At 35.8% G+C, this 24740-nt stretch overlaps 1 protein-coding gene across 1 annotated transcript in view; it reads left to right on the plus strand.

Annotated features, from left to right (window-relative positions):
• Positions 1 to 24740, plus strand: part of CCS (copper chaperone for SOD1) — a 154101-nt gene that overhangs the window by 90906 nt on the left and 38455 nt on the right. Inside the window, exon 5 of the mRNA XM_089830739.1 lies at positions 9858 to 10081. Coding sequence (XP_089686865.1) covers positions 9858 to 10081 — 224 coding nt within the window. The remainder of the gene's footprint in view (positions 1 to 9857; positions 10082 to 24740) is intronic.

Genomic DNA, 24740 nt, shown 5'->3' on the forward strand with positions numbered 1-24740 from the left:
GAGCCCAACAAGTTGGTAAATTCTAAATTTCATGTTACACAACTAGATTTCAATTTTTGAAAAGATGATTTGCAGTTGAAATTATCTCCTACTTATCAAAAGATGATTTGCAGTTGAGATTTGTTGAAAAGGAAACTTGATTAGGTTGGCTAGGGGGTCAAATGGAAAGAAAATAAATCAAATTTAAATCAAATGTGGAAGCCTCCTTAAGTTGGCCTAGCTTCTAAAGATGTGCATATTAAGCTTAAAGTCTGTAAGGGTTGGGTGTTGAAATTTATCTCAACACCCAACACAACTCAATCAAGTAAAGTGCAAAGTAGATTTGGGAAGTGAAAATTAGAATTGAAGCTTGCAAACTGAGTGTTTGATGGCTTGCAAGATGGATGTTAATGAAATTAAATAGCTTTCTGGGCATGTTCAAGTGAAAGCAAAATCGCTTCAAACTAAGGGAAAAAAGGCTTGGACCAAAATCAATACTTATTTTCATGAAGTTGGGAAGTTTGTGAATCATGTGCATGATGTTCTTTTATATGTTGATTTCACTTAAATTCTTGATAAAAAATAAAATGTTGACAATTATTTACTCATGAAACAATTCACTTTAACACACATTTCTTTTCTTGTTTTGCAAGGGTTCATTAAGATGTATATGACAAGCAAGAAAATGGCATGGGTCTTGAGCACAAGCGATGTCCAAGGGTGAGTGCTTTAAGGCTACCACTTCAAGATTGACATGAGAGTATTAATAATTCACAAGACATTCATTGAGCAAGCGAGGGATCAGGGTTTGAGTTCAAGTTAAAATCTTCAAAATGGAATTCGGAGAACAAGTTGCACCAAGAAGATGAGCAAGCCTACGAATGGGAGACTATCAAAAACTTGATTTTCTTTGAAATCCATGTTCAATAGAAAGATTCAATGCCATGAAGCATGCACATCACTTCTAAGGATCAAGGTGAAGAAATCAAAATTTCAAGTACTAGCAAGATTGAGCCATTTCAATGTGAAGATTCATGAAGATGAAGCAATTTGGAAATAAGAGCCTTTACAATCAATTGAAGGCTTGAATATGTTGAGTGTCAAGACATATTGCTAGAGATGCAAAGACTTCTTTATGATGAGGGAGAAAGAAATGATGAAGTTTATAAGATAAGCATGTTGAGGTGGTGCCTATTCATTTTTAATCAATCAGAGGATCCTAGTTCCACATGTCTAGGTTCATCCAATCAAATTGTTCCAGGTGTACATGTGGAATTAACTTAATGTCTTCACCGAGCCTATTTTCTCATTGGTCCATCAAAGCAATGTAATTTTTTCATTGGCCTATAGATTTGTGTCCAATTGTAATTGATAATTGTTGAACAAATAATAGCTGCATCAGATGTAGGAATGATAACTGATTCTATGATACACACACATATGTATGTACGTATGTAATATCAGTATACATTGTGTATACTGATATATACACACATTCAATTGTTCATATTTATATCACCATTCGATCTAATCGATTATCTTTCTTGCTCCCGACCAAAAACATCATAAGTGCCAAGTATAATATCGATTTTACTTGCAGATTTTGTTATTTCATGTTCCATACGTAATCCCAATCGAGCATTGATTATGGGTGATTCAGATTCAGATTGTACTTGACAAACATTGGTGTTTGTCAAGTCATAAGTCATAACTTATGCGTAAACCCCGATTAGTGATCGGCTATCTAAACTGAAATGAAAAGACACATTCGAATAGGCATTCCATGAATGGACATGCTTCCACTTTGTGGAGACATGGAGACATGTGTGCTCATGGAACATGCCTCCTCCTTGAACATATATTGCAGATCCGATCTCGAAAGAGGGACACAGAAATCAATTAGTTTTTGCCTCTTGGAAATCGAGCACCATAAAATCAGATTCAGACTTGAGAACTAATAGTCAGTAATTTTCAATATTGTTTTAGCATCCCTTTTACATTTGACAAGAGCAAGATTATCCATATGCTGATTACAATGTGCACATAAGGTACCGAGATTTGTAAGAATTATATTCTGAAAATTAAATGACATAGATAGTTCAAATCTGAAATAAATTAAATCTTCTTTAACATGGTATCAGAGCTTTGCTAAGGAAGATCCGATTATATGTAAGAGTTTGGATTACTTAAAACTCAAATATTCTCTCTTGAAATTGAAATCAGATTCCATTCTTCATAATGTCGAGTGTAATCAGATTTGAGGATTGTCTTGAAGGTGCAACCGATTTCACATTATGGAAATTTAGAATCATGATGATATGGAAAGAAAATAAATTAGACTCATTTGTGAAAGAAAACAAATCAGGAACAGAGAACTATCCTAAGAAAACCCAATGGATCAAGAACAATGAAAGGGCTACCAAACATATAGTAGATGCAGGCAGGGATCATATAGTACCTGTCTTATCAAAACACGATACTGCATACCTAATGTTTAAATTTCTTAAAAAGCACATATAAATTAAACAACACTAGTATAATCTTTGCTCTAAAGAGGAACCTTAATCATGTAAAAATGAACAAGGGAGAATGCATTACTGCACATTTCATGAGAATCACCAAAATAAGAGATCAACTCTCAACAGTTGGAAATGAAATTGATAGCAAGGAGTTAACATTAATAACTCTTGGTGGCCTACCAACTTCATGGGAGTCATTTATTCAAGGAATAAGTGCAAGGTCAAGACTCAAAACATATTGTTTACAAGAGGAATTTGGAAACAATCAGAAACTCCCTAAATTTGATAGGTTGAGAACATACTGCTTACAAGAAGAATCTAGACTAATGACTGGAGGAAACAGTCATAAAACCACAAATGAGGATATTGAAGTATTAAACACCAATTGTCATAAGAAAGGTAAGAACAAAATTTTCAAAAGAAAGAACACTTATGGAAAGGGATCGTCCAAGAAGAGGAAAGACATTTCCCAAATACAATGTTTTAGATGTGATTAGTATGGACACTTTGCAATCCTGATAGAACAAAACAACAAGCACCTTTTGCTAGAGTTGGAAAGGCTCATATAGAACATGATTATGAGAAATTTGTCTTCTATTCAACATTGTGAAGCCAAGTATCAAACAAACTCAACTCTTGGGTGATTGATAGTGAATCATTAAGACACATCACAGGATTCACAGAACTCTTAGATACTATGGTAGAAGAAACCGATGAAGAAGCAATTGTTGGGGATGATTCAACTTATCCAGTAAAGGGGATTGGAACTTGCACTATAAATTTGAAGTTTGACATCTCTCTTCAACTCACTGAAGTATCATTTGTACCAAGAATAAAGAGGAACCTAGTATCCATTTCTGCTCTTGAAGAAAAAGGATATAAGGTTACATTTATAAATGGAAAAGTTCTGGCATGGCCAAAGTACTCCGCCATAAAGAAAGCACAAACTATAAGAATGAAAAAAGGATGTCTTTACAAACTTTGCACAAACATAAATCAATCCCTTATTCATGAGACCTTTGACTCAAATGAAATTTGACACCGAAGACTAGGACATATTCATTTTTGTGCCCCACCTTCAGTAGAAAAAATGGTGACAGGGTTGCCCAAACTAAAACAATTCCATGAGGGAGCATGCAAAGGGTGTGCCCTAGGGAAAAATACAAAGGGGACTTTTCTAAATAACTCTAGTTAAACTAAAATTGTATTAGAATTAGTTTACTCTGATTTTTGTGGACCTATGCTTATATCTTGATGGGAGGATTATTATATTATGTAATCTTTGTAGATGATTTTTCTAGAAAGACCTAGATATATTTTCTTAAGTGTAAAGAGTTCGAGGAAATCCAAAGGTTTAAGGAGTTCAAAGCTCTTACAGAAATTTATCCGGGAAGAAAATCAAAGTACTAAGAACAGATAATGGGAAGGAATACACCTCAGATTTTTTGAAGGAATTTTGTGTAAATGTTGGGATTAAGAGGGAGTTTAGCGTACCTTACAATCCACAGCATAATTGTTTTGTTGAGAGAAAGAATAGAGTATTGTAGAGGCTGCTAGAGCAATTTTGTACGACTAAAACATAGAAACAATTTTGGGCAAAAGCCTCTAGGATAGTTGTCTACATTCAAAATAGATGTCCCCACTTACATCTAGATAACAAAACTTCCACGGAAGCATTCATTGGTGTAAGACCTGATATAAGTCACTTAAGAATTTTTGGATGCCTTGTCTACATTCATGTGCCTAAAGAAAAGAGGTCTAAATTAGAAGCCATTGGAAAGAAAGGGATATTTGTGGGCTATAGTGAAACATCAAAAGCCTATAGAATATACATACCTAGACAGTAACAAATTGAACTCAACAGAGATGTCTTCTTTGAGGAAGACATTGCTTTCAAAAGTTCCAAGAGTTCTCATGAGCTAGAAAACTCAAGTTTCTCATAAAAACATGGTGGAAGATCTTGCTTCTGAGATTCATAGGGAGTCTCTTGAAAGAAACCATAAATGAAAATCAGTTTTCTCCAGTAGAAGAACTCAACAAAAGAGACCACTTTGGGCCAGATTGATGATCGAGGAAGTTAAGAATTATGCAACACCAAAAGGGACTTTTAGAGAAAGTAAGAGACCCCACATATTCTCCAGCTATGTTGCCCTAATGAGTGAGATCATTAATTTAGAACAAACTAATGTTACAAAAGCTCTCAAACATCAAGTATGGAAAGATGCTATGATAGAAGAATATCAATCCATTGTAAAAAATGATGTGTGGGATATAATACCAAGACCAAAAGAGAAATCTTTTGTCTCTTTCAAATGGCTCTTCAAAACCAAACATGCTGCAGCCCGTAGTATAGAGAAATACAAAGCTTGTTTTGTTGCCAGAGGTTTCTCACAAAAGGAGGGTATTGATTATGAAGAGACGTTTGCACTTGTTGCTCGTTACACCTCAGTCAGAGCATTAATAGCTATAGCAGCGGCTAAAGGCTGCAAGATCCATCAAATGGATGTGAATAATGCATTCCTTAATCGGACTATTGAAGAAGAAGTCTATTTAGAGCAACTTGAAGGCTTTGTGATACATAATGCGGATTCCCATATATGCAAATTAAAGAAAGCCTTATATGGACTTAAATAGGCCCTCAGAGCCTGGTATGAAATAATTGATCGCTATCTTATGGGACTAGGATTTTTCAACAATGATGCAAATTCAAATCTCTATTTTAAGGTAATTAATGGTGATATGTTAAAATTAATTTTTAATGTTGATGGCTTGCTAATCACAGGAGATGATCACCTTATCACCCAATGTAAGGACCTAGCCTCAAAATTTAACTTGAAGGACTTAGGCATTTTAGTATACTTCCTTGGGTTGGAAGGCTGGTGGAAATCAGATGATATCACTCTCAATCAAGGAAAGTATACTATTGATATTTTGTAGAGATTTGAAATGTTTGATTGTAGACCCATGTCTACTCCTATGGAAACTAACTTACACAAATTGAAGGAAGCAGCAACAAGATCAAAATTTGCAGATCCTACTCTCTATAGACAAATAATGGGATCATTGATGTACTTGTTTAACACAAGACTGGATATATGTGATGCAGTGAATGCTCTACGCCAATTTATCTGTGAATGAAAGTAGATACACCTTGTTGCTATGAAGCACATATTGAGATACCTTCAAGATACTATTAAATATGGTCTTAAATACTAAAATGTAGATTTAGATCTACATGGATACTTTGATTCAGATTGGGTTGGAAGTGTAACCAATCATAAAAGCACATCAGGATATTGTTTCAGTTTAGGAGTGGCTATGATCTCTTGGATCAACAAGAAACAGTGTTTAGTGGCACAAAGCTCAGCAGAATCCGAATACATTGCAGCCTGTATGGGGGCAAGAGAAGCAATATTGTTTCGGAAATTACTTGTGGGATTATTCGGTGAGCCCTTGAATCCTACTATTATCCATTGTGATAATCAGAGTTGTATTAAGCTTTCAGTGAATCCAGTTTTCCATCATCGATCAAAACATATAAAAATTCCTTACCACCATGTAAGAGACATGGCAAAAAGGAATGTGATTCAGTTGGAGTATGTTAGTACAAGTGATCAAACAAAAAACATTCTCACCAAGCCTTTCCCTAGAGTGAAAGTTTAACACCTTAGGAAGAAACTTGGTATGGTTGAAAATGTAAGTCATAATTGAGATTAAGTCTCAAATTATTTATTTGTACTCTCATATATATTCAAAAGATGTTTAATGTGTAACCCTTTTTGTTATGTGTATGACTCCATAACTTTATAGGCCCCCTGTGTACATTATTGAAAGGTGACGATTATTTTAGATAATGAACACTTGTATTTGATGACCACCCTTAAACATCACACACTAAAGAGAAAATTAAGCTTGGAAAAATAAGTCAACTTTGACTATTTAACACTTTTAGTATTGGAATGAAGATTAGTGTGTGACGTTTAAGTCGTCTGGTATATGACATTGTAAGGTGATGGCCTTACAATGATTAGTCTCATTATCATGATGGATATCATGCGACTTGATATCCGTGGACATGTCATGATAGTATCTCTTGGACATTTTGATAGATATCATGAGTCATGATATCGATTGAAGATCATTATGATCCTTTTGAGATAATCATGGTGGATAATATAACTGTGGACATGCCATGGGTTGTTATGGTAAAACATCATGAGACTTGATGTTAGTGCACATACCATAATTTGATATCATGAGTAAGGTGATATTCCTTCTCACAATAGATGAGTATATTGTTGTGATATATACTTGGTTAATACCTTGTCTTCCCTAGCAAAGAGGGAGTGTTGAAGAAATGATAGCTTCGGTCAGATGTACGAATGATAATCGATTCTATGATATATATATATATATATATGCATGTATGTATGTATGTATGTATCAGTACACATTGTATATGTGGATATATATAAACACATATTCAATTGTTCATAATTATATCACCATTTGATCTAATCGATTATCATTCTTGCACCTGATCGAAAACATCATAACTGTCAAGTATAATATCAATCTGCATTTAGAGATTATTACTTGCAGATTATTGTTATTTCATGTTCCATACATAATCCCGATCGAGCATTGATTATCAGTGATTCAGATTGGACATTTGTTTGTGCAATATTACATCAGATTGTACTTGGTAAACATCGGTGTTTGTTAACTCATAAGTTATGTATAAACCTCGATTAGTAATCGGGTATCTAAACTGAAATGAAAAGGCACATTCGAATATGCATTCCATGAATGGACATGCCTCCACTTTGTGGAGACACGTCTGTTCATGGAACATGGCTCTTCCTTGAATATATATTGCAGATCCAATCTCCAAAGAGGGACACAAAATCAATTAGGGTTTGCGTCTTCGAAATTGAGCACCATAAAATCAGATTCAGACTTGAGAAATAATAATCAGTATCTGTCAATATTGATATAGCATCACTTTTACATTTGACAAGAGCAAGATTATCCCTATGCTGATTACAACCTGCAGATAAGGTACAGCAATTAGTAAGCATTATATTCTGAAAATTTAAAAGACATAGATAATTCAAATCTGAAAAAAATTAAATCTTCTTTAACAGTAATTATTTAATGCTTGTAGTTGGTAGTTGCATTAGGGTTGGGTTGGCACAATCTTGGCCGTTGATCTTAAGATTGGTCGTCCATTGTATTTGGAGCAACTATATAAGGCGTTTCGCTCTCATTTGTAAAGAGGCAATTGGCGAAATTGTTGCCTAAATGCTACCAAAATAATTTCATGTTCATTGTTGATTTCATGGTTGATTGCTTAAGCTTTTTGGGGTGTTGTATGGTCTTTTAAGTCTTCACTTAGTTTAAATTTTCTTGAGTTAGAAGTATGAGGTTAGATCTCTAAACCCTCATTTTGTTTTCACTTTATTACAAGCAATTGCTAGGATTAGTTTGAAGAGCTTAATTTCTATACCCTTCACATTCAAGAAGTTGATTGATCCTCCACAAAGAGGTCATGTAAGCCCCGAGTGTTCCAACGGATCACATCACAATTCTGAGATAAGTCCAACATAAGAAGGAACCTTAATTGCCTCTACGATCTTTTTTCTATCTTTAGTATATGTGGTGTCTATGATCAAGAGAGAGTTTGATATTTGGTGTGTCCTGTTGGAATACTAATTGTTTCATCCTGCATGTTGAAGTGGTTGCCAAACTCACATCAACACACTCCACCTAATATGTCAGAATTTGCACTAATTCCAAAATGGTATTAGCCCAAGCCTACTTGTGATGATGTCAAGGTGAGACGTGGGTTGATGAAGGCCCTCAAAAGATTTATTTTCTTGAGAAGCCTGGTATACTTAGTGAAAAATGAGTTGCCTTCTCAAATCTTGATGGTCCAAACTTCAGCCCATCAAAGGTGAAGATGTATAGAGTAGTAATTGCACAAAAAAACCCTATTCGGTAGTGGCAGTGGGATGGGTTAGATCCACCAGGGTTGATAACACTTTCCATTTGCCTTCTCTCATAGGTTGCTGGTTCTTTTGCTATATAAAGGAATTGGTCTATAGTTACACATGGCTTTATCCACTTCATCAAGAGGATTAGGGTTAGCTCTAAATGATTGGAGAATTTATTTAGTGGCTATGCATAGTGATCTGTGACTTGGGGATCATTAGACTCTAAAGTATTGACAGATTCCAGCTTTATGGTGGGATATTAAGCCTGAAAACGCCACCCAGATTGATGGGGATGACACATAGGAGGGATTGGTTGGGATCTCGTTGGATGATGTAAGTTTGTAACGTTTAAGGCTCAGTCTGAAAGTGGCAGTGACACTGATATGGATGAAGATTACGGCCAGCAGCATGCTATCCTTCTATGACTTTGAGACTTTTGGCATTATATGATACATTGATTCAATGATATATGATATGGTGCTTTTTATTTCGTTGAAACCTTCATCCTTTGGACATTTTGATTCTAGATTCAATGAGTTCTATATATTGGTATACAATTATGAATGTGCAAAATTGAAATTTGAACTCTCATGTCAAGTCAATTGCTATGTTCTATGATGAATGGTTTTAGATTTGTCAATGTGTTTTTTTTGATAGGTGAAGTGCTTAAACCCGATTAGAGATGTAACGCTATCTACTATCAGCAATTTGTTTGAAGTAAGCATTTTCTATGTAAACACTAAGAAGTCTAAATTATCATACCTGTAATCGACTTAGCTATCCTACTTTTCCATCCTTTCTTACATTATTGCTCTATTACCAAATGCAGTACATATATCTGTAGTTACTTCTTAGCCACTCCTATTCTTTCATCCCTTACTGACATTTTTTATTCCATTACAAAATGCAGTGAGAGACACTACAGATTGTTTTGATTTTCCTTTTAATGATTTGAGGTTCCGAGTTTGACTGCTAGTCTAAATCATTTTATGGTTTGAATAAAAATCAAGCGAAGAGGTGTAATAGACTAGCAGTCAAACTCGGAACCTCTGTATTATTTTGTAGACAATTTTCAGAATGTTTCAAAACATTCCAAGTGAGACCTGGCATCACTATTGATTTAAACAAAAGAGTTGTGTCAATGGTTCCATGTTTTTCTAAGCTGCATAGATATAGAACCTTCATAATGTTGCTAATCAAAGAATTACCTCACTATTGCAATGTTAAAAGGACTTATAGTATGTTCTCTTAAAATAATCTCTAGCAGATTTGCATTTTGAATTTCTAATTCTTCTTCTGAATTAGATGCTGTTTATGTTTCTATCTATGTGAGTTTTGTTAGCATTTGGCATTTTGGGTGCAGACTTCTTGGTCTCTGCTGCTGTTGCCGAGTTTAAAGGCCCGAAAATTATTGGAGTTGTGCGATTTGCTCAGGTAAACATGGAACTATCAAGAGTTGAGGCCAACTTCAGTGGCTTGTCACCTGGGGTCCATGGATGGACCATAAATGAGTTTGGGGATTTAACAAGAGGCGCGTCAAGCACAGGAAAAATCTATAACCTCTCAAGTTTTGATAATTCAAAAGAGGTAATTTGGACATCTATTATCCTTTATATTTTAAAGTGATTTTAAAAATCTGCTTTGAAGCTTTCCTCATACTCATTACCACCTGATAACGTTTCTTTATTTCATTTTGAACTATTTTATAGAGATATTGCATTTTTCCAGTTGTGTGATTCGATTTCCAGTGTTTTTATGTAAAAAGTGTACAAAAAATGATAAATAATTTATTATCGAACATTTTCTAGTTCAGAATTTCATTCATGTAAACCAAGTTATAAGTCCTTAAACCCCTCTCTTGAATTTGTATGTAGTCGTTTGTGGTTTATGTAGAACGACCTGTTCTTATTTTAATCTTGGTGTACACTTTCTGATTATTATATAGTTATCTATCTGAAAAGAGACTTATTTTGGCTTTGGTATTGTTTGTGGACTTTTCTATAGTTAATGCTGTTGCCATGTTTTTTAGTTATCATTTTCTTGTGTCTTTCTGAAGTGAATTCATTTAGCAAGAACAGTGGAGAAAGATTCATCCTACATTAAGAAGTTAGATTTTTGTATGATAAGCTTTACCTAAGATTTTTGTATGGTATTATTGTGACCTTTTCACCCATCGCCCTATTGCAAATGGAATTCCCCCTATTTTTTTGTAGCCTAGTCTTTTTGGCTATTATTCTTGGTAGTTTGGTGTCAATCTTTGAGATTCGTTGTGGTTAGACTAGGAATTCATGTAGTTGCATGGTTAGAATTTGCATTCACCATAAAATTGGGAAAATACAAAAAATACATCAGTTTGTGGTCACGTTCTTTCAAAATTCTGCAGGATTTACAGATACCAACAAAGACCTACTTGTGAACATTCACATTTATCTTCAATTGAGCTACCCAATGGGTTGAAAAGTAACCAATTGAAACCTTGGAGTCAGTTAATTTGGTCAGATTTTCAAGAGAGAAATTCCTAAGGATTTCTGCCATTGTTGTCGTGTAAAACAACTGCTCAACAGAAGCGAGAGCAAACTTTGAGTTTGGATGAAGTGTTGAGTTGAAAATCCCGTGTTCAATAAACTAGTAAAATTTTAAGTCTTTTGGTGAAGTTATATTTTTTCAGGGTCTCCTATTTTCTAAGGATTTATATTTTTAGTAAGTCTTAGATTAGCTTCATTTTGAGTTTTGAAGTAGCTCCTATTATTGTAGGGTTTCTTACTTTTTAGGGATGCCTATTTTTAGTAAGTTTCAAATTGCCTTGAATTTACATTTGATCAAACTTACTATTTATAGTAGGCCTATTTATGGCAGGGCCTTTTGGGAACTGAGAGCACGAATAGAAAAGGGAGAAATTGTGTATCCAAAAGTGTGATCAGATGGCATGGTCTAAAAAAGCACTTTGAAAAAGCAGTCTCCTAAAGAAGTGAACTCCAAAAAAGCAATTCAAAAAGAACCCCCTTGTAAAAGCAGTTCAAAAAAGTGTCGACAAGCTAAAAAATGTGAAGCATCTGTTTGAAAAAGCATACATCTTTGCACAAATTTTAAAATGTGGTCAATGTGCAAAGCATTGCTTGTTATGCAGAAGTGCAAGGATATGTCAAATAACGTATATAAGGGGACAAGTTCAGTTGTTGGGGTGAGCTCCAACAATGGGAAAGCATTGTAATTGAGTCGGGAAAGCATGAGAAATGAGCAAAAATGGTTGAGTGTTGGACAAAGATGCATGGAGGAAGAACAAAATCCATGTAGCCCAAGTTGGAAGGAGAGAAGTCCAAAAAAATGGTCAAGTCCAAGAAAATCCTCTTGCATTGCTCAGATGCACCTTGGGTGTTAAGGGGGAAGCATAAATTTGCCCCCGTGTTGAAAATCCTCTTGCATAGCTCAAATGTGCCTTTGGTGCAAATAAGGTAGGCAAGCAAACAATTGTCTAACTATTTGAAATCCTCCTACAATGCTCAAATGCACCTTGGTGCAAATACATGGTAGTCAATGAACTATGGGAAACATGAAAATTCTCTACAAGGTCTAGTATGCACCCATGAAGGAAGTGTGTTGACAAAGTTAAATGATTTTAAGGGAATTTTGGTCTTTGGGAAAATTAAGAGCAAGAAGTGTGCCAATTTTGTAGAGAGGATTTATAAAGAGGTGTGCAGAATATTGAAGAAAATGAAACATCTAAAGCAGATTAGAAAGAAAGAAAAATAAATTATAGAAAGAAAAGAGGTTATTAGAGAGAAAATATGGAAGATTTTTAGTGTTATATTTTAATTTTCTTTCACTTGTTCACTCGTTCACCCATTTGCTTTCGTTTCCTCGACGGTGATTGTGAGCTCTTTTCTTCTCATCTTTTGAGACTTCTTAATCCTTCATGTTTTACTAACTCCTATGCGGCCTCCTCCATGTTTGATCTGATTGTAACAGCTATTTGGGAGTTCGTCATCCTTTCCATACCTCACCGCCCTTCACTTCCCTTCTGCAATAAACGCCGTAATACTTGCACTATGAACCAATGGTTCGATGAAGACTGCAAAGCCTTGCATTGCTCAATGCGTTTTGATTTTGAGGCCCACTCCCCCGCCTTTTCCTACCTTCGCTCATCATATCTTCATTTCCTTCGCCATAAGAAATAATCCTTTACCACTCTCCAATACAAATCTCTTTGCTCCACGTTGATCCACAATCCCTAGCTTTTTAAGCACACCATTTTCCCCCATTGTTCCCCTCCATCCTCTACCCTTGACTTTCACTCCCTCACCACTCACACCACGACTCTTTATGATATCCTTGGGTAGCCTCCTATTCACCCCATTTCGCCTTCTTTCAGCCACTTATTCACCCCCCTTACATTCACGAGCCCATCTGATCTATGAGATGTAGTAGAGCTCCAAATGAGGAGGGGTTCCAAGCTGAACTCTTCGAGTTTGGTGCCTCAGTTTTGGTCCCCTATCTCTCTATACTATTCAATAGAGTGATTTCTACTGGGTTCCCAACTTCTTGGTCTAGGAATCTGATTTACCCTATCTACAAGACCCGTTTGGTCTCTAATCATGGGAACTACGTAACCATTATGATTGGGCACATGGTTGCCAAACTATATGCGACAGTTCTTAATGCTATGTTATCTACTGAGCTTGACAAGAAAGGATGTAGAGCTCGAGGGCAGGTCGGTTCCCAGACCGACTATTAGACTATGGATCATGTTTTTACTTTACGGGCTATTATTGTGGAGGCTAGACATAGATTAGTGAAGGTTTACTGCTGCTTTGTGGACTTTCGCAAGGCTTTTGACTCTGTTCCTAGGTTGGCTCTTTTTGAGAGGCTTCGGAAGATTGGGATTTCAGAGATGTTGCTTACTGCTATTATGAAACTATATGAGACTGTGGTGGGTAGATTCAAGACCCCTAAGGGCTTCTTTGATCCGATTAGCAAGGTCAAGCAGGGTTATCCTCTCTTCCCTACTTTATTCAGTTTATATATTGATGAGCTTGAGGACTTCCTTTTGAAGTCATCGCTCTCGGGTGATGGTTGTTATTTACACCAGGCTTTGATCTTCATTCTTTTTGCGGATGATGTGGTTCTTCTTGGTTCTCCTCCAGAGAGTTTACAGAGGCTGCTTGATGGTTTGGCTTCCTTTTGTGATCAGTGTCAACTTGTGGTTAACTTGGGTAAGACTCAGATTATGATCTTTAATTTCTTAAAGACTTCTCATCTTCATTTCTTTTTTCAGGGTCAAGTGATTGAGATTGCTTCCTCTTACATGTATCTAGGTGTTAAGTTTTTTGGGCCTCGTTCAGTACAAGACTGGCGATTCAGTCTAGAGTTAATAAGGGTATGGGTTATCTTGTCATGTTTGAGAAATAGTGTTTTAGACACCACTTTCAGGATACCTTGTCCAAGCTATCCCTCTTGGACTCCCTTGTTTGCCTGACAGTTCTTCATGGATCTTTGGTTTGGGGTCCATCTCTTCTTGGTTTTGATTGGGCATTAATTGAATGGATTTAGACTTTGCTCCTACGGCACATCATCAGATGTCATGGGTTTACTTCTCATAGTATCATTGTTGTTGAATTTAGTGCTCATTCCTTCAGTCTTGCGGCCATATTTGATCTAGTTTAGTTTCTTCATCATCTACGTGGTTTTGTTGATTTGGTTAATGGGTGGGAACGACATTCCTTCTTAGCACATTGTTCTTCTGTTTCTATTGTGAGTTCTAATATGTGTTCTCGAGCTCGTTGTTGGTATGCACATGCTGATCGAATGGGATTGATATTGACCATCTCCCTCCTTACCAGTTCTCATTGAATCCCCCATATTACCTCCTCCCCTCTCGACAGGAGTTGAATGAGCATGTCAGACTAGATATTTACAGACAATATATCATCGCTACCTGAACTAACCCGTCTAGTGGGTTGTGTTTGAGGATGGCCTTTTATGTAGAGCACTTTTTGGAGATTTGTGATGGGGTTATCGTTTGTCCTAGTTACTTATCTTGGCAGTGGTCTCATGCCCTACATATCTCACTTGGGTCCTTCAGAGTTGGTTCTTACCTTCTTCGGGCTTAGACTGACCATCATATTGACAGTGGTGAACTGATTTGTAAGCTATATACTTTACAGGAAGTTGAGACAGAGATTCACTTTATTTTCTGTTGCCCTATCTATTATGAGATTCGAGGGAGATTTCACTGCTTGTTTCGAAATTGTTTTTCTCTTTCTTATTTCTTCAGATACTATGATCAGAGATGTCTTGCACTTTATCTTCAGGAGGCCACTTTGCTCTGTGTTAGTTCTTTATAGACACTTCTTCCTCATCGATACTCATCTACTCAACTACAACTGATAAAAAACCGTTGTTTTGGACGGTGCATATGTATAAAGCCTCTTTTTTTTTTCGTACTAAACAAATTCATTCTACAGTACAGATAGCCGCACGTAATGACAGATCAAGGCCGTGTTATTAAGAGCTTGTGGTAAAGATGGGTTTCGTTCTAATGCCTGCAAATAATATTCTAAAGCCTTAGTATGTTCCCCATTACTTGTGTGGATAAGACCTATATTATACAATATATAACTTAGGTCAACTCATTACTACCTTTTTCACACCCTTATCTCCTTTTCATGGTATGAAGAGGTCGTCTAGCTCTACCGAATCTTGTGGTCATTCTAGATCTGTTAGACCCCGGATACAGTCTTCCACGAGATCACAGAAGTAGACTAGAGGTTCTATCCATCTGCAGTCATCTTCCTTTGTGACAAACTTCTTTTTGCCTAGAAAGGACTCCTAGTCCTTGTTTTTGCTGCTCTTTGTTTGTTTGTTTCTTCTTGTTTTTGTTGCTCGCTTTTCTCAGACACTGTTTGGTGCTCTTGTTGTTGTCAGATTACTTGTTGTAATCTTCTAGTCCCATAGACCTTTTGCTGGTCTTTTGTTGGACATTAATATTACTATCTTATCTTATCTTATCTGTCAATTATTTAGCAGGAGGAAGAATTCCTGTTCAAGACATTTAGGGCCCGTTTGGCAATGGGAATACAAGTGGAATAGGCATATGTATATTCTTAAAATTTTGAATTCTATGTTTGGATGCACCAAATTAGAATTAGAATAGGAATAAATTTGGAATACATATTCCAATTTTGGCTCAAAAATGAGCATTTGCAATTCCACTTAAATAGGTGGAATAGGAATATGTATTCCTATTCCAAATTTTTAATTTTAGAAAACATATATTTTTGAGTCCTTGAATTCCACATCAAATTCTAGGTGAACCAAACAAGAACAGGAATACATAACCCCATTTTCTATTCGAGAATAAGTATTCCTATTCCCATTTTTATATTCCCACAGCCAAACGGGCCCTTAAGGTTCGAGACCTCAGATCTCAAAGTTCATGTATAATGAAGAAGGAAAAGTGCAAAACCATGAAGTTCCTTTGGAAAAGCTAAAGATCCCAGACAAGAAAGAGCAAGGATGAAGAATACCAATTCGAGACGTTCAAGAAAGGCATTCAAGTTCTTGAAATCAATTCAATGTAAAATACTTCAACAATGATAGTTATGGCAAGTAGGAATGACTCTTAATCACCTTCCAAAATTGGCATGTCCCGGTTCTCTATATTCAATCAAAGGACTCCTTGACTGGCTATTTTGGGGGTGACAACATTTAATGCATAATGGGCATTCATTTCATCCCACTCTCTTGTTGAGTGGACTTACGTACTGGGCATTTATTACCCCACTAAGGGAGTGGCTCTCTTTTGATTGGTCCAAGTGGAACCTCTAGTTAGTTGTTGATTCTTTCTTCTTGTCCTTACCTTAATTAGGGCTACGGTGGCAAAATTTTGACTTTTATTTTTTAAATCTTCGCCATCAATTGTAATTTGATATCTATATAACGGGTTCACTTCTCAGTTGTAAAGGACAAGAATTTTGAGATTATTACTAAGAGCTACTCAGATAATAAAGTTTTCATTTTTGGTTTCGTGGTGATTACTTAATGTATTTTGGTCTTGCATGGTTTCATTGTTCCCTCACTTAGACTAGATTTATTTGTTAAGTGCTTTGATTTTAGTGGAGAATGTAATGGTGTTTGACTAATTTCCATGGTTCTTACTTTTGGTAGTTTGCTGATTGTAAGCTATTGTGTAAAGTTAACCTAAACCTTTTTTTGTGGATGCTCAACTTCTATCATTAAAGGTGCATTGTTCATTATGACGGTGTTTATCATGATATGAGAATTTTTTGCATAACTCATAGAAGATTGCAGTAGTTCCTACAAAGTTGTAGTTAACTTGGCGAGACAGAGGTTGGTTATTGGGAATTTGTCCATTGGACTACTATCCATTGATATTATGGTAAAATAATGAATGTGTTTCTAAACAAAGATCATGAATGATCTATATATACAAGATACAAGAGAATGTTTCTATAATGAAAAAGAGAGGAAATAGAAACATTCTTGTAGAGTGAAAAATGAAAACGAGAGTTTCCATAATGAACAGAAGGAGTTTATGGAAACATTACAAAAAGAGTGACCATTAGAAAAAGACGGAAGAGAGATTAAATAGAAACTATCTAATATTGTAATACCCTCTCGTAATGGTTGATCTATCATCAAAAAACAAAAAATTGCATGTCCTCAAAACACGTATAAAGCAGCCTCAGGTTGATTAGAGAGGTATACATGTTTTGCAATGTTGGCCTGTGGTTGAGACCCTCCATGCTTCTGCTGGTCAGATTCAATGTGTCCTGCATTCTTGGATCACATGACCAAATTTGTGGCAATAGTTGGATCGGATTTGCTTCTCCTTGGAACAATTCTAAGACTGAGCAGATGATTGAGATTGTCATCATTCTTTGCTTCCAGATGTTGTAGTTCTTTTCGTTGAATCGCTGACTGCCTTCCAGCATAAGATTGGTGAGAAATGCCATTACACATTTTTCATTGAAAAAGTGTGAAAAAAATGAGATGGCACAAACTTCGAGGCAAATTGATAGAAGACCTAGAAAACTTGAAGAGACTCTTGGAAATGAGTTCAAAAAACCCAGATGGAATTTGTTGTCAGATTTTGATTCTGCTGGCTTGAAAATTGAGGCACGAAAAATTGGACTCGAACTCGGTCTCGGCGACCGAACCTAGGAAGGACTCAGCAAGGACTTGACAAACTAAAAAATTCGTGAAATTCAAAGATTTTTAAAGATTTTAAGTTTTTTTCATGCATCATTTAGCCAATTAATGTCAAATACACAATAATTAAGATAAATAGAAGCTACTTTGCGTACATATACAACTTTTCATAGATCACATAAGTATAAATGCGAATTTTTGAAAGAAGTTACTTAAACTAAATAACATAATAGAAATCTGAAATATAGTGTTACTATCAAATATCTACTATATCCATGGAATATGCAATCCATGGAATCAAAAGTTCAAAACATATATCAAAAGAAAGGCTCATAGTAGCTTATGTCTTCCTACGAGTATGTCTAAGATAGGACATGGAAGACTCTAGAGCCATCCTCTCTCCTTGTGTTTGAGGTTGAACCTCAGTGACATGCTCATCATGGTCCTCCTCCTCATCCTTGGACTCATCCTCATAATCCTCATCATTAGAATTGGATCCATCACTCTTAGCCTTAGGGTCCTGTATTAGGTCTCCTTTTGCTCTCGCCTCCATTGCCATCGCCATTGCCTCTACCTCTCGATCCACCTGATCAACCCACTCCAAGTCTTCATCACTGAAGACAAGATCATCAACGTCTGTGTTCCACCCTGCTTATATCATCAACCTTCTTTTTCTATTCTTTGTATTTGCAAGTGATAGAATGACCTTTTTAGGTCTTACTTATGATTTACATACCAAAAAACAAAGAATAACATAAAAAAACTTTTTCTTGATCATTTTTGGATGCTAACCGCTAGCTGAGTCAGGCTATCAGAACTCGTCGAGTCAACCAAGTCAGCTGACTCGGCGAGTTAGCCAAGACTAGTGGAGGACTCGGCCGAGTCCGAGTCAAGAGGCATTTTGCCTCGTTTTGCTTGGCTTGCCTCGGGACTTACCAAGTCCGGAAAGAACTCATTGAGTCCTGTAACACTAGTTTTAAGTGACTATAGAGCACTTTATGTTATAATTTAATATCGAGTTTCTTTTTTATTTTTCACTTAAGTGACTTTATGCACTATATATTCTAATTTAATGTTGAGATTTACTTAAATGTTTTATTTTAAAACATTTAAATGAAATGTTACTTTTCGAATATATTTACACATAATATGTAAACTATATAGTGTAAATATTGTATTTGTAATGTGCTAAATTGAAAACTTAAGTGATGCAACTCCATTACATGTAATTTTTGAAAATAAAATACATGTAAATGCATCTAGAGAACCCAATTTTGGCCTAGATATGTAATTGCATGTAAATGCATTGCATATTTAAAACATGCAATGACATCTAGAAAGTGATTTCATTCTAAGTGCAAATACATGACATGCAATGTTGACATTTTAAAACTTGCATTTGCATCTTGAGAGTGCAATTTTGGCTTTGTGCACATGCAAATGCCTTCCAACTCCACATTTTTCCTCTTGGAGTCTAAAAATGCCTAAACACATGTGCTTTCCTTGCATATTTAAAACATGCAATCACCTCTCAAGACCCCAAAAGACCCCAATGTTGGCTTGGAGTTGAAGGTTTGATTCAAAACACATGCAAATTCAAGGCATAAAAACATGACATGTAATGGGCCCTCGTAAACCCGATTTTGGTCTATTTGATGAGCTTTGTGTCTTTTCCTTGCATATTTAAAACATGCAATGGGCTCTTCTAACCTGATTTTGTTCTATATACGAGTTATATGCATTTTCCTAGCACATTTTAAATTTGCATTTGAGGTTTATAAACCTGATTTCGCTCTTGCATATAAACATGTTAGATGCAATGACATGTCGAGACCTCCATTTTGGCTTCTTAGTCAAATACATGCATTTGCATTGACTTTTTTACACATGCATTTGGACTGGGAGAACCTATTTTTCCTCTACATGCAAACTCATGAATGTAAAAGATCTTGGAGAACCTAGTTTTGCTCCTTGAAAAAAAACGTTTGGGTTTGTGCATTGCCAATGCACATTTAAAACATGCAAAAGCCTCGCATAAACCCGATTTACCTTGAAGTAGTGTGTTTTGGTCAAAAAAGTTACATGCATTGGCTCATGGAGAACTCAATTTTGGCTACAACATGAGATATATGCATGTCTTGCTTACACATGCGTTCGGGCTTTCTAAACCCGATTTTGAGCATTCCGAACCAAAACGATTATCTCAAATGGCATTTGACCACATTTTCACCCATCAGCTTGGAAGGAAAGGGATTCTTGAAGCATTTACAGCCAATATGTGCACATGTAATGCAAGTTGGAGTACCCAATTTTTCCTGGAAGAGACTTTTTCAAACATGAGAATGACTTGGAGAAATGCAAGCTGCACTTTGGAAGATGTTTGCAAGATCATTTGCAATATCTTGCACATGCATTTGCATCTGCAAACCATGATTTGAAGTTAAGGTTTAAATCTTTCAAAGGCATTTGGTCATTACATGCAAACACACTTGCTAAACCTAATTTTGGAGAGAACAAGTTCATTCCAACTTCATCCTCTTCCAAATTTTGCTCTTTGCTCTCCAAGTAAGTGTGAGAATCAGATTTTGCTTGCATTTCTTGCTTGTTTTCCTAATTTGTTGCATTCTTTGGTGCTTTATCACCCACTTGTTTAGATGCAACCCTAGATTTTTGTTCTTCATTTAATGTCAAAGCAAGAGGTTTTTTTTAATTGTTTTGGGTTTGTTCATGAAGAAAATGACTCTTAGAGAATGCAAGATCATTTCTATGCTTTCATCTTCCATGTTCATCATTTATCCAAATACATCCAAATTCCATATTCCTAAACATGTAATCGCATTCTCTAAATCTGATTACATATTTATGCCAAGTAAAATGATGAGTTTTTACCACATGTAATTGCGTCTCCTAAACCTGATTCTGGTCGGAACTCACATTTTTTAACATAAAAAATCTCATCCTACGCATTGCATGTACATCCTGACTTGTATTCATATCCAAAGCAAAAGCCCCATTTTTCCTACATGTATTCCATCATCCTAAACTCGATTTTGTTCATCTTTGCTCAAAATATAAGCCATCCTTATACATTTCCAGCCTTCCAAAGTGTTTAATAAGTATCTTCTCTATACTTTGAGCACCCATCCCTCATGGATCCGTCATTGTAAGTCAAATCCCAAAGTTTTCAAGTATCCATTCTTATTGGAAGATGTTTTCATCTTTATGTTGCAGCACACTCTTCAAGATATGTCTGAATTTTCTCAAAGAGTAGAGACATCCAGTCAAGAAGATATGCTTCGAATCCAAAGAAGCAACATTCATTTGGTTTCTACTTCCCAATGACTCCTCTAGAGCTTGAGTTTGTTTGGAAATGTGCTAAAGTACTTTGATCAAAACGAGAGAGAGAGAGAGAGAGAGAGAGAGAGAGAGAGAGAGAGAGAGAGAGAGAGAGAGGAGATGGTGGGAAAATTGTTCTGGGTTTACATCCGAGCAACATTGAAAAGGTTCTCCAAGTGTTAGAAGTTCCAGAATGTGTAAATATGACAACGGAGAATTCACAACTTGATCACATTGAGTTTTCAAATACAATTGGCAATTCATCAAAGAGAATATAGTGGAACAAAGTACAGGGACTCCCACTTCGGCGATCGTCCATGATTGCATTATCAAGAACAAAGGCTTTGTTGATAATCTACAAGATTGATTGAGCAGTTCCAACATTTTATTCATATTGTTGTAGTTGCAAAAGATAGATTACATGTAAACTGATTGCATGCAATCTGACTACATGAACTTTAGTGATGTAATCTAATAAATCTTCTTTCTTAGTTTGACTGAGTTGAGGTGGTTGAGTTTTTCCCACCTTTTTCTCCTTTCTCTCACTACTTTTTCCTAGATAAGGAGCACCCCCCTGATTATAAAAATCATCTTTTATTGTATGGAAGAGAGCTCTGGCAAACTTGTGCAATCATAACTTTGATTGTGTAGTACTAATTTGGAAGAAAAGTGAATACAAAAAAGCAATTGGATTTGAAACTTTGGTTGGAAGCAATTGTGATAGAGCAAATTAGAAGCTTTAAGTAGGATTTGTGTCTATTGTCTTTGATTCATGTTACCATTGTTTGTTTAAGCAAGTGAGTAAACAAAACAATTGGAGCCGAAGCTTTGAATGGGAGCAATTGTAGTGATAGAAAACTAGAAGCTTTGACTGCAGGTTATATTATTGCCTGATATTCACTCAATTTGTTAGGTTTAAGTTACTTTTCTATCTTTGAACTAAAATAACTTATAAGATTATAGCATAGAAATCATCTACTTTTGAAAGTCTTTGCACTCCAATATTAGTGATTTACTTTTATAGTGTAGAACAATTGGACTTAGATCCAAGCCGATATACTTCCAATCATCCTTTTAGTTGGTGCCAGTTTACCAGTATCACTTTCTCCAATTTCTAGATAGAAGTATAGTGTAGAGGTTCTTCTTGCCCATTGCCCACTTTGTGAGTAAGTGAATTCTTTTTTGAAACAAGAGGAAAGAATATTAATAACACCCTACAAAGTACCTCTAACTTCTTGCTTACCTTGAGTTGATTCAAGGAACAGTGAAAAGGGGGAGCCTTCCCTTCAAGGTAGGAGAAACTTTGTCTCACACGTTGTGGTCGGTCATCCTATTTTGTGATTGAATTTGCACAAATTGTTAGTTGAAAAATATCCACCCAACATGGTTTATCAAAGACTTTTGTATGGTATGACTATGCTTCGCTAAATGAACAGGTTGTTGTTCAATTTCTTTTATCACTGTAATATTTTGCTTTGAATGAGTTGCAATGAGAGTTATTACAACTTCTGTAATGTTTTAATAGCATACCATAGACAAAGTCTCATAGTCCTTTTCTATCATTCAAACTTGTCTTTTTTTTGAGTTGACACCAATACTTAGATTTATTGACACATAAATTGAACTACATACAGTGACATAGACACATACACACACATGGATACCTCATTAATAACTCATGCACATTGATGGGCACACAAAACACACACATACACCCAGGGGCACATGCTTAAGTTCCTATACACCATCACACATGCACATGCGCACACATGCACATAACATGTAAATACATACACATCTGCTCATGTGGACACTAGACATTTTGACAACCTTAAACTCAATACACAGAAAAAAGTGCACAAACATTATACAAATACACATGTTTTCTCATCACTACGCACACAAGGATCTCACACAGACACAAACATGTGTATGCACATTCAAACCCACAATGGGGATATTTTCCCATCTCTTGATCATGTGACTTATTTTTGTCCTCAGATTATTTCCATTTTTATAAAATTCTCAAGATTTTGAGGTACTTGTAATCATCCATCTTTTGTGGTCTTGCATTTCTACATCCCCCAGTGAGAAACAATTTGAAATAGCTGCCATAAAGAATTTGTTGGGCCTTTGCAACTTAATACTCATTACTTTGTACCAACAAGAAATAAATATAGCTATTGATTGTAACATGATAATTTTTTCTGTTTCTAAATAAACAATTAATTATAAACAAAATAAACAGTATCTTTCATATTCACATGAAAAACAATTATAATAACTACTCTGTGTTCAAGTGAAAGGGATCAATGACTATAACAGAATAACTAAATCCCAGTCAGTGGAAAGAGAGTAACTGAATTATCAATATTAACCAACTAATGTATCTTCAATTGCAAATGAAATACATAAAACTAAAGTACTCGTTAAAAAGAAGATAACTTGAATGCATGTCATATCTCTATCTTTTGAATGTCTTAGCATCTGATGGAGAGGAAAATCTTTGTTAGGGGCTTAACCTCCCAACCGTGGACCCTTAAATATCCCCACACAATGTCAACTGGGAAAGGCCTTCACTATCGGGGATTAGGCATGGGACATCCCTGTCCTACCACTAAGCATACTGGTGTAGACTGTCGGCTAGGCAGCCAACTAGACTATGGAGTCCTTCCCATCAACCCATCTATCCAATTGCTAGAAACCCTGACCTCTAGTCATAACAGCAACAAGCATGCCACTAAACCTACCATAGCCAGGGATTTAAATCGACACTATGTGCCCAATCACCATCAATCGACTTGACAACAAGATTAGTACCCCTTGATCACCATGAGCTAACTCAGTCTACAATACTTGTTTAAGTCCACTAACTGTTTATTTTATATCTGATTTCTTCCTCTTATCTTGCATGTATAACTCATTTTTCATTTACTATCAGTCCACACTCTTCATCTTGACCTTGTTGGTCATCCTTGATGAATCTCAGAATGGCTGTTTGTGTCCTTGAACAATCACTATTTATCATAGTCAGTTACTTTCTGCCCAGCTTGGGCTTATGGCAGATATTTACATAATCATTTCTTCTGATTTATTATCAGTTTCCTTCACTCACTGAGGTTGCTTCCTCTTATCTCAGAGGCATATTGAAGATGCCCCTATATAAGTATTGCATGGTGCTAGAGATTCTTCCAATTCTGAAGGAAAAATCATAATAGTATGCACTACTTAACTTTGATCCTTATACATGCTTAATGCAATAAACTTATGCAAACAAGGCATTCAATTAGGAGTTAGTCTGTGAGGCTCTATCTATCTATCTATCTATATATATATATATATATATATCAATGCTTCCTTCATAAATCCAAACTAGAATTCTCAAAGCCTTTTAATATAACAAAATGGCAAGAAAAACTTAGAAAGAATGCACGACCTAATAGAGGTATTATCACCCTCAAGTGCTAATGAAAACTTGATTGCTTGGTATGGCTCGTTGCTTGTAGATTCTAGCAACACTGGTACAAATGAATCATAGTCAAGCAACACTTTGATTATGTAAGTATTCACATGTGCAAACCCACGACACTGTAGGTGTGATCTCAGGATAAGGCTGACGAGATATGAATGCTATAACAATGAGAGACACAACACGAAATGTGCAACTTGTAGCATAGTTTACAATTTGCAATAGAGTAATATGAAATGCTATAGCGGATATTGAGCATGGAAATACGAATGA

Source organism: Cupressus sempervirens, chromosome 5, assembly GCF_028749045.1.
Source record: "Cupressus sempervirens isolate cs-2001-9-10 chromosome 5, ASM2874904v1, whole genome shotgun sequence".
In the NCBI taxonomy this organism is placed as follows: Eukaryota; Viridiplantae; Streptophyta; class Pinopsida; order Cupressales; family Cupressaceae; genus Cupressus; species Cupressus sempervirens.